The sequence below is a fragment of the Phalacrocorax aristotelis genome, chromosome 14 (assembly GCF_949628215.1).
Source record: "Phalacrocorax aristotelis chromosome 14, bGulAri2.1, whole genome shotgun sequence".
Lineage (NCBI taxonomy): Eukaryota > Metazoa > Chordata > Aves > Suliformes > Phalacrocoracidae > Phalacrocorax > Phalacrocorax aristotelis.
The window spans coordinates 14,774,031-14,788,927 of NC_134289.1; the positions used below are offsets into that span (position 1 = coordinate 14,774,031).

Genomic DNA, 14,897 nt, shown 5'->3' on the forward strand with positions numbered 1-14,897 from the left:
ACCTGTGTTACAATATGCTCTGTACATAGTGCTGCTAGAGCTGCCCTGTCTGTTTCAGCCCTATTTCAAGTATACAACTTCTGAGTAGCAAGCAAAAAAAATAGAACACCTGCACCAAAGTGCCCACACTTCTGGCACAGAGCATGCCTTATCCAGCCACTAATCCAGTCTTAAAGTGACTCCTCTAACACTACCAGATGAAAAATTAGGGGTGTACTGCACCATTTGCAGACCAGAGACAGACCCCAGAGCCTGTCCTGACAGCTCAGGAACAAAAGACAAGTCATGCCTGACTCCTTCATTACCAAAAATCTTAACTGTAGAATCACACGGCTCTGAGTATCCTGTCTATGTGCTGTGTTCTCCCTCCAGCTATATTCTACAGCCTATATTCTATAGAATAGAGGCCAGTCAGACAAGCACATCTTAAAAGCACTTTCTGAACCACTTTGAACACCAGAGAACAAAAACATGCCCACGTCCATGAACTAACGCTGCCTGCTTAGAACTTAGTTATACTACTATTATAGAGAGCTCTGATTCACTGTAAATTGATTGTCAAAACAAGAGTTTCATTAAGAAACGATTTTAATTCAGTGCAAACAGTGCACGAATCTTGATTTTAATAAAACTTTACAAAATGGTAGCTTTCAAATCAAAACTAAAGGGCAAACCAGCATTTTATTGACATAGTTTATTTGATGTTAAAGCCAGATGAGCAGCTTCTTCCCAGAGTAGTTCTTTCTATACTTCACCGTAGAATCATGTAGCCTGTAAAGAAAAAGACAGATCAGTGCCACATATTAAAACAGTTTTTATACTCATACCTTTACAGAGCCTGAAAAACTGGTTCCCAAACAAGTCAGGGGAACCACACTGCCTTTCTTAGAACATAACGTTCCAAGTTTCCCAGTACTGTCATGGGAGTGAGAGCCTAGCTCGCACCACGGCTGTAGAAGAGCTCACCAAGCTACAATTGCTTTCGCAGCTTCTGTTTAAGAGATTATACTCACTACATCAGCTCCCAGACAGACCGTTTAAGTTGCTTTAAACTGAGTCATTCAGATAATTTTTAATAAAACCAGAATTTTGTCTGTAACAGTTACTGCCCACAGCACACCCAACTGACTCATGTTTCTGCAGCAAAGACAAAAATACAGTCTAGGACTTGTCTAAAAGACTATCAGGTTTGTTTTTTAAGGAATTCTTATAGATACTCTTTTTCAGGTAGAAACAACAGAAATGAGCCCTCAACACAGAAGTCCTACTACCTCATTCTATTTAAGACAATAAAAAACAAGGTGCACTATCCTCTCTTTAGCGTACCTACAAGAAAAGTGTAAACCTTCTTTACCATAATACTAAAAAAATCAACACTTATAGCAACAGCAAGTCTGAACTGCCCGACTGATTACTTCAGTCTTTATGTGATGAGATACTTTACGTAAGTGGAAGTCACATAAACAAGCAATTCAGTAGCGAGCACAACAGTCTTAAACTCTTTGCACTGGGTTTTCTATCAGCACAGTACCATGGTCTTTGCATAAATCAACATTAGACCCATGTCACCGTAATGACCACAGGCCCTGAATGTCTGCCCTTACAGAGCTTTCTGATGTCATACCTGTTATCCATTTTCCATTTGGAGAAAGGTCATTTACTGAAAAAGAAAAAACATTAATTAATAAGAAGTGTTTTATCAAAGTTCTACTACTGTAGAAGATGGAGCTTTGAGGCTTTTTACTGATCCCTATAATAGGCTTTCTTCAACTACCACAGTGAAACATGATAGGAAAACCGCACTGTTTTGACTACAGTAGAGGCTGAAGACTTACATTTCATGCATTCCCTCAAACTCAAACGAGACCTTGCAACAGCTGTTTGGAGCTTAAGTAATACTCAGAATGCAACTGCATGTTCAACTACACCTACAGCCTGCAATGGTTTAGAGCACCTGTCCATCCACACTAGTTTGATCCAGTTTTTTAAAAAAACATTTGTTTGGAAGACTCACATGTCAAAGGCTGTCACAACTACCACTGTGACATTAGAAGGTAGGGTGGAGGTGGTCTTTGCATTTGCTCTGAAAGCAAACACTAGGTGATGGGCATCCACATCTACCTGTTCCAAACTTTTATGTGAGCTCAGCTCACTATAGAGATACAGAATATATAAAATAACGCAAACTATTTTCTAATACTTCTTTTGAAACTGCAGGGACAACATAATGGGAGTTCTGAAGGAAAAATGCAAGGAAGCACCAAAGAAAAAACTTCAACAGTCAGACATAAGCAGAGTTGATGTCCAACTTAAAAGTTGAGGAAAAACTAGGCAAGTATGATTCATTTTAACAGTTTTCATGACTACATCGTATCTAACTCTTCCAACAATATAGACTTGTCTGAAGATGTCTCAGAATCCAGTGCCTACACGTTTCTGAGACAAACAGTTCTCACAGACTGTGTAGGTAAACTTCAAAACATATTCCAGAACTCCTATTAAAACTTTTTCCACATGGCTGTGAAAGAATGTTGAACCATGCCACACCATTTTATTTAAACATGCATTTTTCAAGGCAAAGTTTTTAAAACAAGCGTATTCCACAAGCTTCTTTCTGTGATGCAGCAGCACAGACCTCTTCTCAACCAAGTTTTCCAGAAAACATGTAAATTCATTTGCCTTTAAGTCTAATGCAAGGGCACAAAGATTAAAACAATTGGGAAACAAATAAGGCTTAGCTCATGCATACTTGTCAACTAAAAAGATCATCTTCAAAGACAAAGAACCTCTACTCCAAAACACAGCTTGCCTTCTACTAAGACTGCACGCTAGTTTGAGAAGCACTTGATAGAGAAGTCACATCTGCTACGTAATTATCACAGCACACCATCCTGGTCTTGATTTCTGAAGTGTTTATAAGCTTAAAAATAATTTCTCCGAACTGGACAGCTTTAGTAATTCAAGTGACAGTCATTTAACCATTTTTATTAACACTTAACAGCTACCTTCAAGTGCAAAATTCTTGAAGGAAGAAGTTCATCCATGCTACTGGTATTGGTGCAACACTAAATGACTCCCGACATTCACGAGAGGGTGTATCTTAGTGTTACCACTATAGCAAACACTCATTTGTGCTGCTATACTGTAGACAACTGTAGGACTCTGTCATTAAAACAGCATTAAAACAGAAAGGAAAAGGGCTCCAGCTCTTATCTAGCAGTTCGCAGCCACGCTGGTTTACTTCCATCCAACGGTAAAGAGAACTTCACTTATACAGGAAGTGAAAAATCTAATTTCACGGAGCAATCACCATGGTTCGTGTCCTAACTTGGAATAAATACCACAGGGCAAGTTAAATACAGTTTAGCACTGACAACTGTGCCGTTTCCAACACACAAAGCAGTGATGTGACTTAGTGTTCATAAAGATGCACAACAGTCCAGTCACACATGCAATCGCACTGTACTACTTTGAATCAGAACCTGGGGCGCTTTGAACCAATGCCTCTGGTCAACAGCACTGTGTTTCTCCGATTTCCTCTCGTTTGGGATTCCTTACTTTATTGTTGTTTCATTAGTTTCAAAAAAATCTCGTTCCCTATTAGCCAAATTTTCCTTCTAAGTCACACAGAATGACGTTCACAACATAGTTATCTGAACCTTACGGGACAGACAGACCCAGGTTTAACACAAACATGTGTGCATGCAAGGCAGTACAGTGCTTCAACTGAAAGGATGGACACGCATTTCAGTGATGTGTAATTCAGTCGCCACATCCATGCTCATTTTCAGTACCTGCTAGACACTTCATTTCTGATGGAGAATTCCAAGGAAGTAGGAAAAAAAGCAAAAGTGAAGATTACTAAAGATGGAGATGTCAGAGCACTTCAGCAGCTACAGAGATAAGTGTTCAAACCCACCGCCCTATCTTCCCTTGTTAAAAAACTTGAAAAAACTCACAGGTCTATACAGCTTAGTGTTTTTCAGGTGACAAAAAGCTGCTAAAGTAGACATCTGTCTTCACACCCAAGCTACTCCTCAGTTTTCATGGGGCTTTTGTTTGATGATAGAGGAACTCTGCCTCTTCCAAGCCACACACCTGACAGACTTGCATCAAGTTCCAGCCACAGCACACGAAGCTCCCACCAGGGGGAAAGAACCCCACTATCTTGGGTACCTGCCTGCTTTATCCTGGTTTTCAGCGACTTTCTACCTTATTTCTGTTTATACACTGCCCCCACTGTCTATACCACCACACATCCCTAACAACACTTTCTTTATTAATAACACCATAAACAACAATACCTTAGTGGAGTAAACATTAGATATTTAATAATCTGAGTAATCACAAGTGTTAAGACTATCTAATTTGTATATTGCAAGGCTGAGTTACAAGATTAGAGCAATACTGTTAGATTTACGATTCAGTTCAAGTGACTTGTAAGAAACAATCATTCAAGAAGCATTGTTTCACAGTATGTATATCAGCTAAGCTCGCAGCAGTGAGGAGCACAACTAAGCTACTGAGCTGGTAAGAAGCTATGTAACACCACACAGATTACCTTCTGTTATCCAGTAGAACAGGTGAAAAAAAGGGAAAAAAATGTTATTCTGTTGAAGTGTTTCTAATGAACGCTTCAAAGGCAACATGCTCACTCCAGCTTACAGATATTCTCATCCTACCTTCTTGCCAGCACCAACATTTGCCTTGGCTGTGCCCCTGACTTTCTTCATTCTGTTCTTACGCTCTTTTCGCTGCTTCCGGGAAGTCTTCTTCTTTTCGTACAAGCCATGCTATCAAAAAAACATTTGAAGTTGCATTTAGCTTTGTTTTGCTAATGCTAACATCTGAATTTAAGTTTTACTATTTCTGGATTCCTCAAATACCATTTGAATTTGAAATATTAGCTAAAGAGTAAAACAAGTTCACTAGTTAGTAAATAATTCAACACAGAAAAGCACTACCGTGAACATCAGTTTCATCTCTTATGTTTCTTCAAAGCCTTTAATAGCCATGAATTATCTATTACTGCCGAACATCACTGCTAACATCAGTTTTACCTTTCCAATTCCCCTGTAGTAAACAATATAAAGCTTACCCTATTTTGCAAACACAGAAGCTGACCGACACTGTTTTAAGACCTGTTACCCAATTCCGAGTACACCAACAGTACTTTCACACAACCTTCACCTTTCTAACCTGGACATCACAAACTACGACACGCTTCAAATTCACCATTATTGTTCCCAAGTCACAAAAATACAACCTACCCTGGCAAGCCTGTGCTTTGGTTCGTTTTTCTTTGCATAGTCCAGAGAATCATAGATCATGCCAAAACCTGTTGTCTTGCCGCCACCGAAGTGAGTTCTGAAGCCAAAGACGAAAATTACATCAGGGGTTGTCTTGTACATTTTTGCCAGCTTTTCCCTGATTTCTGTTTTGGGGACTGTGGCCTTCCCAGGATGAAGAACATCAATCACCTAAGAAAGAATTAAAAGTAGGAGAAGGTCAACATCAGTGCAACAGCCAAGTACTACAGTCCCACCACGAGCTTAACACTTTAACTTCCTTAGCAACAGAGAGTATTATTTGTTTGACACAAAAGTGTTCATAGCAGTTTCCTGCTTCAAAAGACAAAACAGCTCACAACCTCAGCATCAAGATCTACCTTGAGCATACATCAACACACTTAAACCAACACCTCTTACAATAAGAGCTCTGAAGACTTTAAGAGTCCCTGAGTTATTGTGGCAAGAGACACCTGCAGCTCAGAACCAACAGACATATTAAAGACTATTTTCTGTACTCTTTTACCATCTGCTTGCGCTGAAGCAGTCTGTTTGTCATAAACTTCCTCGTTCTGATGGTCACTGTGTCATTCTGCAAAAAGGTAAACAGCAAGAGAAAACAATTACTATATGTAGAATTTAAACATAATAAACATGTAAATACCGTACAGGACAGCAACACTCAGTACCCTCCCCAATGCTGACAGTGAACTCAACCTGTGTGGACTGGTCCTGGGCTCTATATAACACCACCTCGACATACACTTTGATACATGCTTTTAACTACACATCAATTGATGACATAAAGAGCCTCATACTCCAAATACCACAACAAACACCTCCATCATTCTGAGCAGCTGAAACAGCTTTTAAGGAAATACATGGATTACCAGCCCAAGCACCACCACAGTACAACACAGATTTCCTTAACAAGCCCATCTGTTACTGCTTTCTTAATGCTTTCAGACAAGAAGAACCACAAAACTAACACAATCCCAGAATGGCAGGGGTTGGAATGGACCTCTGGAGATCACCACGGGGGCAGGGGGCACAGGGCCGCGTCCAGGCGGGGTGTGAATTTCTCCAGGGAACGGCCCCCACAGCCTCTCTGGGCAGCCTGTGCCACTGCTCTGGCACACTCAAACGAGACCTCTCCTTACATTCAGGTGAAAGTCACAGATAACCATGATCTACAGCCCCTCCATACACCGAAAGGGAAAGACAACGTTACCCGACTATTGAAGCCTCAGGCTGCCCTCACCAGCCGGCAGCTCAGCGGCACAACAGGCCGGGAGCCTGCCTTGATCAGCAGCCCGCCGGCACCGCGGCCAGGCCGCAACGGCCCCAGCTCGGCGCGGGACAACAAACCCCGGCTGAGTTCCCGCCATACCGCCGCAGCACGCTACAGGCAGGGCCCAGCGGTCGGAGCCCGGCAAACAGAGCTCCCGCGGGGCCAGGATGGCAGCGGAACGAGGCGGATTACAACAAACAGCAGCAGCCACTCACCATCTTGACGGCGGCCTCCCTGCCAGCGAGCCAGAAAAGGACTGGCAAGGCCCCCGCAGCCAATCATAAGGCGGCGCGAGGGGTCCTTGCGCCAGGGGCGGAGCGTAGGGGTGTCTATTCCACAGCCGGACTTGGGGGGAAGACTCGAGTAGGGGCGGCTTTTGCTTGCCTGATGAGGAGGGTAGTGGGGAGCTTTCTGCGCTGCAAGGAGAGAACTGGCCCGTGAGGAACGGGCGGTCATGAGGAACGGGCGAGCGGAGGTGGGGGTCCCAGGCAGGCGTCCGGCGTCTCCGGCTCCTCTCAGGGGAGGGACCGCGGGGAGACCGCCCACAGACGGCCGTCCCGGCGCCCCAGCAGGGGGCGCTACATGCGGAAGGCGCTGCACGCCGCTCTGGCCCGCCGCCGCCGCGTGCCGCCCCGCCGCAGCCCGGGCCCCCCGCCGCCGCCGCCATGGTGAAAGAGCAGTTCCGGGAGACGGATGTGGCCAAAAAGATGTGAGTGGGGCGGCCCTTGCGGCGCCCTGCCAAGCGGGAGGCTCCGGGGAGGCCGCTCCGCGGCGAGGGACGGGGCCGTGTGGCTGGGGAGGCCCGGCGGGGGGCGGCGGGAACGGCTTGACGCGGCACAGCCCCTGCAAAAGGCGCCGGGGGGCGGGGTGGCTGGTCCCCCCTCGGAAGGGTTGCTGTGGGCCCTGGCGCAGGCTGCGGGCGGGGGGCCGCGCCGTGTGGGCAGCTGACCTCAAAGCACCCATAAATAAAATGAAGTTCTAGATGCAAACCACTAACTCACTGCAAAACAGCCCTATCTTGCATAGTTATCCAAAAAACCCCACCTCAACAGTACCGTGAATCAGTCTGGCCTCTTCTGCATTTCCTTCACGTACCTATGTGTGCATGTGCTTGTAGGTACAACCTGCTGGAGCGTAGGAGCTCTGCAGAGGGACCTGGGCAGGCTGGATCCATGGGCCGAGGCCATTTGTGTGAGGTTTAAGAAGGTCAAGGGCTGGGTCCTGCCCTTGGGTCACACCAACCCCAGGCAACGCCCCAGGCCTGGGGCAGAGGGGCTGGGAAGTGCCCGGCGGAGAAGGCCCTGGGGGTGCTGGCTGACAGCCGGCTGGGCATGAGCCAGCAGTGCCCGGGTGGCCAAGGAGGCCACCAGCCCCCGGGCTTGTGTCAGCACTGGTGTGGCCAGCAGGAGCCGGGCAGGGATGGGGCCCCTGTGCTCGGCCCTGGGGAGGCCCCACCTCGAATGCTGGGCTCAGGTTTGGGCCCCTCGGGACAAGAAGGGCCTTGAGGGGCTGGAGCGTGTCCAGAGAAGGGCAGCAGAGGTGGGGCAGGGTCTGGAGCACAAGTGTGCTGGGGGGCAGCTGAGGGGGCTGGGGGGGTTTAGCCTGGAGAAGAGGGGGCTGAGGGGAGCCCTTCTCGCTCTCTGCAGCTGCCTGAGAGGGGCTGGAGTGAGGGGGGGGCTGGTCTCTGCTCCCAAGTCACCAGTGACAGGAAAAGAGGAAACGGCCTCAAGCTGCGTCAGGGGAGGTTTAGGTTGGACATTAGGAAAAATTTCTTCCCTGACAGAGCGGTCAGGCCCTGGCACAGGCTGCCCAGAGAGGTGGGGGAGTCACCGTCCCTGGGGGTGTCCGAACAACGTGTAGCCGTGGCACTTCAGGGCATGGTCTGGGAGGCCCGGGGGTGTGGTGTAGATGGTTGGATGTGATGATCCTAGAGGTCTTTTCCAACCTTAATGACGCTATGATTCTATAAGTATTTCTGCATACATGTGTGCACATACATACATGTGAAATTTCCTGTCCTAGAAGCCACATCTGTTTTGGCATGAAATCTCCAGAGGAGATGCGTCAGCAAGCTCACATCCAAGTGGTCAGCAAAAACCTGTACAGTCAGGACAACCATCACTCTCCACTACAGTATGGAGTGCTTGACCATCGTATGGTGAGAACCATCTTTTTTCCAAACTATTTTTGTAGATCTACTTGAAGTGGTTAAAGGTAGTTTGGGGTCACTGAAATTTACCGCTTATCCAAAGTATGTGTAAACGTGCATCTGCTTGAGTTGCGTAGACTGTCAGTTGCAGTGACAGCTACTTATTTCATGCTTTTGGATGGTTCAGAAAAGCACTCTTTTGAGGCAGGAGAGATGTTCTTTCTGCCCAGCTGTTGGGAGATGCAGAAATAGCTGTCTGCAAAACACCATATTGTAGATTAACAGGATGTAGGTCCGTTGCAAAAGCTGTATGAGTTAATGTCACTGGGATCAGTAGGGTCGGTGTGTGAAAGACATTTTTCTTAAGGTCTGGAGTGAATGTGATGTTATGACATGCTTCTGATGCTGGGGAAATGGAGCAAGCAGTGTAGGTCTGCTGTCAGGATAGCTGACTAGCCTAAAAACTGTTGTATTTTCTGTTTATTCAGTTGACTACAGCTAAAATTTTTTCCTATGTGTGTGTTCCCCTGCTCCCAAAGGGAACCAGTGAAAAGGACCGTCCCTGCGAAACCTGTGGAAAAAATCTAGCTGATTGTTTAGGACATTATGGGTACATTGACTTAGAACTGCCCTGTTTTCATGTTGGATACTTCAAAGCTGTGATAGGCATCTTACAGGTAAATACAATTATGGTTTGTCGTCCATTTCTGGTCTAGAAAAAGGAAATTGTCAGAAAAAAATGATGCTTGAAAGAGTAATTGAGAAGGCCAAAATAAGGTCGTATTATAAATTTTATCTTTATGAATCTTGTGTTTTGTAAAATAAATGTATCTACCAGTCTCAGCGATGTAAATACATCCGATTTATTTTATATAATCTCAGGCCGATTAATTTAGTCCATTCTGTTTCTGTAGCAGTTTGTATGCAGTGTAACCTGCCTTTTAGGACATCCCAGTAAATCAAAGCTCTCTTTGCTTCATATCTGGATTTTTAAGATCCTGCAGAAATTAGATAAGGATTTGCCTCACTGGCTGTGGTTTTTTTGTGTACTTTTTTTTTGTTGTGCAATACAGCATAGGAACTGGTTTTTCAACCAAGACAATTGTATTCCATTCAAAAAACTGTGCTCTGTTGGGGAACTGAAGTTACAGTAGAAGCTGTTACATCTCTGCTTGTGTCTGTTAAACACCTGTGTTTATATGCATTTACATTTAAGATGATCTGCAAAACCTGTTGCCGTATCATGCTGTCGGTGGAAGAAAAAAAACAATTTTTGGATTACCTGAAGCGACCTGGCCTTACGTATCTTCAGAAGAGAGGGCTAAAAAAGAAAGTGTCTGAGAAGTGCCGAAAGAAAAACACTTGTCCGTACTGTGGTGCCTTTAATGGTGAGTGTTGGCAGTAGCTGTTAGGGGTAGTTACCTCCTCTGGTGGTTTTCGCCTTGGTGGCTGTGATAGGCATCAAAATCTTGAATATCATTGTTCATTCTGCAGCTAACGGCTATTCTCTCTGGCCTTTATTAAGAATTAGGTAATTGCATTCATAATGCCAAGCATGTGCTTGCTCACATCTCATTTGTGCTAGTGGTGTGTTTTGTTCGTTTTGTCTCCTCGTGGCACCATTATTTGATACTTGAATAATGGCAAAAAACCCCGTTTAACATGTTTTTAAAAATATGAGGAGCTATTGTCAGTGATCAATACTTTAACTTAGAAGCATTTGTAGACTTGAGTTTTGACCGAACTTCATTTTTCATCATTATATACGTTATCTTTCTTAATATTAGATGTGATTGTCGTCCTCTAGGAGGGTATGTTCTGCAGTTTGGCTGTATTTGAGCTGTGATGATCTCGGGTTACACTGGAGGTTGTCCTTCAGGGCAGAGTATTTTAATAACATTTCACATTTGTTTTTCAAAACACCTTTTTTTTTTTCCCCTCATGTAGTCTGATCAGGTGATGCTGCTGTTAAAGGGCTTGCAGTGTTACAGATTCATAGTGGATGGTTAATGCATAACTTAAAATTTTACAGGTTTAACTCAGTAAATTTTAGGTTGTTTGTTGTAATGATCAACAGCGTGAATAAACAGGCTTCATTATAAGGGCCACATACATATAAGGGGCACAAAGAGTAGGCATTTACAGAATTAAGTGGTAGGTCAGCATACTTCAGTAAGAATAACTGAGTTTGGAATGCACTTCTGTTAGTCTGTGGAACTGTTACAAATACTGCTACCTGCATGACATGAAAAGAGTTGGCAGATTCTTTTTACAATTAGCTTTCAAAATTACATTAGAAGATAGTGGGATGATATATAAATGGCACATCTTAGTTCTGGTTTTAGTGTGGGAACTTCTACTTTTAAAAAAAATGTGCTGTGATTGAGAGTGCGAGTTAAACCACCTGCTTACAGCTTCAGAAGCCAAGTCATGATTTAGACACACCAAGGTAGCCATACAAGAAGACAAGACCTGCTTGTTCTTTGTTCTCGTGTTTTGTGAGTTTAGGAAACTGATAAAGTTATATTTTAGTCTTGTGTTCACTGGAGGTTTAACTAGTTTTGGAACTGTAGTTTACTTGTTTTAACTTCTGGGGTTTGTTTGTTTGTTTGGTGATGGTTGTTGTTGTTGTTGTTTAAAAATAAAACAACCCACATTTATTTGTTTGCAGGAACGGTGAAGAAGTGTGGGTTGTTGAAAATAATACATGAAAAATATAAGACCAATAAGAAAGTGGTAGATCCGATGGTATCTGCTTTTCTCCAGTCCTTCGAAACGGCCATAGAACATAACAAAGAAGTAGAACCTTTACTGGGAAGAGCTCAGGTAAGTTTTATTACAACTGAAATGTTTTGCTAGTTTTTGTGCTTGGAATAAAACTTCTCAAAGGTTTCCAACGTAGCAGCTTAAGCCTCGTGGTCATCCAAGATTTTCATATGCCAAAAGACACTTGGAGAGTGTTTGTGTTCTTTGCAGTAATGTTAACTTTGCAAAAATGAGTAATTAAGTTGATTGGTATGTTCTGATAAATAGCTTTCTGCCTGTGAAAAATGGGGATATTCTCTGTGTGTGGAGCTTCCATGAGCTTGAAAGGGGAGCAGAAACGCCCCCAGAAGCTCTGCATGTACATCTAGTTTACTGTAGCTCTGAGGTTACTGCAATACATGGAAATTTTTTTTCCTTCAGAAGAACTTAATGTTGGGAAGGAGAGAGGAGACGTAATTATCTAACCGTTTTGTGTCATCCAGCTTTGCGTGGCTTGCAGTTTTTTTCCTTCTGCTCTTTGAAAGCTGGGGAGATCCTGGGGTACCTATTTAGACAGAAAACGTAACGAATATCTGGAGTTCCTTATACCGCAGCAATAGCTGTAACAAGAAGAGAGAAATAAGGTTTAAAAAAAAATGCTAGAAAGTACTGTAATTCATGTGACTAGTATGGACAAGTAACTATTAAATACTCTCAACTAGTTAACTGTTTAAATAGAGTAACATGGTGAGAAGTAAACACGGATGTATAAGGAGAAAAGAAAGGGAAGAAAATACCAAGTTAGTACCTGAGACACTAAAAGCATTGGTTCATAATAAAACATAGTTTTGTTTCCATTAATAGTTCTTGCCTATTGGTCTCTTCTGAATACTTCCTTTTTGAACAACCAGTAAATAGGGGAGGGGGGAAACGTTGAAACCTTTGCATGATGGCTTATTCTCCCCTTTATCCAATGCCTTTTTAGGAAAACTTAAATCCTTTAGTAGTGTTGAACCTCTTCAAAAGAATCCCAGCAGAAGATATCCCTCTCCTTTTAATGAACCCAGAAGCAGGTAAACCTTCAGATTTGATCCTCACGCGACTCTTGGTGCCTCCGTTGTGTATCAGACCCTCTGTGGTGAGTGACTTGAAGTCTGGCACCAATGAAGATGACTTGACAATGAAACTGACAGAGATAATTTTCCTCAATGATGTAATAAAAAAGGTGAGTCATTTGAGCTCTCAGAGGCTGTTGGCTTCGAAAAGATGGGGTTAGAATTTAATATAGAGAGCGGTTTTACTTACTGCTTACAGCCTAGCATGCAGTCTGTGCTGTACTGGGATGGCATTTGGGATGTTATTGGAAGAAATAGAGACACTTGCTTCCAGCGGAGCTGGCTGACTGGCTGCTAGTAGTGTAGGACGTGCTGAATATCTGCTGGTGGATCACGGGAAGCGGGATTTTTGTTCTGAGTTCCGGACCCTAAACTCTTCTCTCTTCCCCACCACCGCCCGCTCCCCTACGCCAACTATGACACTTCTGAGTGGCCACTTAAAATGAAAATGTTACACCTATTTCTTTTTTTTTGTTCACGTAGACCTTCCTGGTTTTTTACTGCATCTTTGTCCTTTCTTTATTCCACCATCTGTTCTTAAGAAATCTGTTTTCAGTTAGCACGACTATCAAATTGAGACTATAAGTAAGTTTGACAATTTATCGTCTGTTTAGAAGAACTGCCAGACTAATACTTCTCAGTATTCCGGCTTCCAAAACTGGTCTTTTGTCAGGAATACAAAATCAAGTGAGCACTAACTCCCATGATTGAAGAACTATTGACGACTGGTGATATTCCTGGCTGTGAAGTTACATTAACTTAACTTTGGTGCCTTGGGAAAAATGTAATTTAAACAAATATATTGTTTTGTGTGCATTTGACCAAAGCCAGTGCTAGTTAAAAGAAATACTTTGCTGGGTTCTCTTGTGAATGGCCGTATGCTAGAGCAGTATGCATCCTGTTATAAAGTTATCTCGCCTTTTTCATTCCAGTGTATGAAGATTTTTTTAACGTTAAGTACAACTCTTCCTTTGAAAATAATGAGGAAAATTCTTTGCTAGTTTAGTGTGCGCTTTTATATTTATTGTTCTGAACTGGATGTCTGTTTTGTTTAGCACAGGATATCGGGAGCCAAAACACAGATGATTATGGAAGACTGGGACTTTCTTCAACTGCAGTGTGCCCTGTACATTAACAGTGAGCTCTCGGGAATTCCTCTCAATATGGCACCTAAAAAATGGACCAGAGGTTTTGTTCAGAGACTTAAGGGAAAGCAAGGTTTGTGTAGAAAGATGTTGTGAATTTGTTTTTTTTATTAAGCCACATATATTTGCTATTCCAAAGCATCTCTCCGCTACTATTGCGTTCTGCTTCAGCGATGTACCTTGAAAGGTTTTCTAATGTGCTGTCGTAACAGAAAACATTTTGAAAGCAGCTTGTACATAAAAGCGTTGTCACTTGCTTGTTTTGTTAGGTCGGTTTAGAGGCAATCTGTCTGGAAAGCGAGTGGATTTCTCTGGCAGAACAGTCATTTCACCTGATCCTAATTTAAGAATAGATGAAGTAGCAGTGCCTGTTCATGTTGCTAAAATACTAACTTTTCCTGAAAAGGTAAGTAGTGTTAGAACCAAAACCTTTTCTATGCCTTTTTTCCTTTTCTTTTCAACCAGACCCCAGTGTTGTCCTTCTTTATAGCTTTATTGTAAAAGGGATTGAATATATTGCTGTTGTGTTGAAAATGTCATTCAGTGACCCGTCGCCAGTTCTGTTGCTGGTGGCAAGTGAAGGTTGTACCGTCAGATGTACGCAAGTACTATGAAGGCATACGGTGTAAGGAGTGACATGTCAAGAGAGAATAGTTTTACTTGGTATGTTTTGACCTCATACAGAGCTTCATGTGTTTGGTGTATCTGTCTAAGGAGTGGTTGGGTATTTTTATTTCTGAATTTCCTTTTCAGATTTTTAATTTAATTTCCCTCTGATGTTCTGCTTTAAGACTGGATTACAGTTTCCTCCTCTGTTCCCTCCTCCCTCTTCCCTTCAGCAGCTGGAGGCTGTGAGGGGGCTTCTCAGTTGAGCCTAAAACTTGAAAACGCAAAAGCCACCACCAAAACCAAGAGGTCCTAAAATGTGTTTCATTTCATTTGTTACTGATTGAAGTCTTTATGCAACAGGTGAACAAAGCAAATATTAATTTTATGAGGAAACTTGTCCGTAACGGTCCTGACCTTCATCCTGGAGCCAACTTCATACAGCAAAGGCACACACAGATGAAAAGGTATCATGCTTATCTGTAACGATTCACTTCTCATGTCTCCCCATCTCCTTGTTCTTACTGCTGTGTGAAAACAGTTATACCTACAGGGATC

At 43.2% G+C, this 14,897-nt stretch overlaps 2 protein-coding genes across 3 annotated transcripts in view; one reads left to right on the top strand and one right to left on the bottom strand.

Moving 5' to 3' along the window:
• Positions 1-679: 679 nt before the first annotated feature.
• On the bottom strand, positions 680-7,110 carry RPS24 (ribosomal protein S24). 2 transcript variants are annotated; one of them, XM_075109720.1, is made up of 7 exons: positions 6,795-7,110; positions 5,815-5,880; positions 5,271-5,480; positions 4,683-4,793; positions 3,795-3,812; positions 1,625-1,660; positions 680-771 (listed from the first exon to the last, which is right to left on the bottom strand). In XM_075109720.1, exons 1-5 carry the CDS (start codon positions 6,795-6,797, stop codon positions 3,807-3,809), a joined length of 396 nt encoding a protein of 131 aa, XP_074965821.1. In that variant the 5' UTR covers positions 6,798-7,110; the 3' UTR covers positions 680-771; positions 1,625-1,660; positions 3,795-3,806. The 2 variants fall into 2 exon arrangements, with proteins under 2 accessions (XP_074965821.1, XP_074965822.1); XM_075109721.1 differs by lacking the exon at positions 3,795-3,812.
• A 31-nt stretch (positions 7,111-7,141) lies between these two features.
• POLR3A (RNA polymerase III subunit A) overlaps positions 7,142-14,897 on the top strand; it is a 39,515-nt gene continuing 31,759 nt past the window's right edge. Inside the window, exons 1-9 of the mRNA XM_075109719.1 lie at positions 7,142-7,288; positions 8,602-8,737; positions 9,268-9,405; positions 9,945-10,116; positions 11,400-11,554; positions 12,459-12,698; positions 13,644-13,806; positions 14,003-14,139; positions 14,703-14,806. Coding sequence (XP_074965820.1) covers positions 7,245-7,288; positions 8,602-8,737; positions 9,268-9,405; positions 9,945-10,116; positions 11,400-11,554; positions 12,459-12,698; positions 13,644-13,806; positions 14,003-14,139; positions 14,703-14,806 — 1,289 coding nt within the window. The 5' untranslated portion in view covers positions 7,142-7,244. The remainder of the gene's footprint in view (positions 7,289-8,601; positions 8,738-9,267; positions 9,406-9,944; positions 10,117-11,399; positions 11,555-12,458; positions 12,699-13,643; positions 13,807-14,002; positions 14,140-14,702; positions 14,807-14,897) is intronic.

Excerpts from the sequence above, each read along its gene's own strand:
- RPS24 (XM_075109720.1), bottom strand. Across the intron at positions 5,481-5,814 it reads TGCTTCAGCGCAAGCAGATG|GTGATTGATGTTCTTCATCC; the intron begins GTAAAAGAGTAC and ends ATTCTTTCTTAG. Across the intron at positions 4,794-5,270 it reads CAAAGCACAGGCTTGCCAGG|CATGGCTTGTACGAAAAGAA; the intron begins GTAGGTTGTATT and ends TTTTTTTGATAG.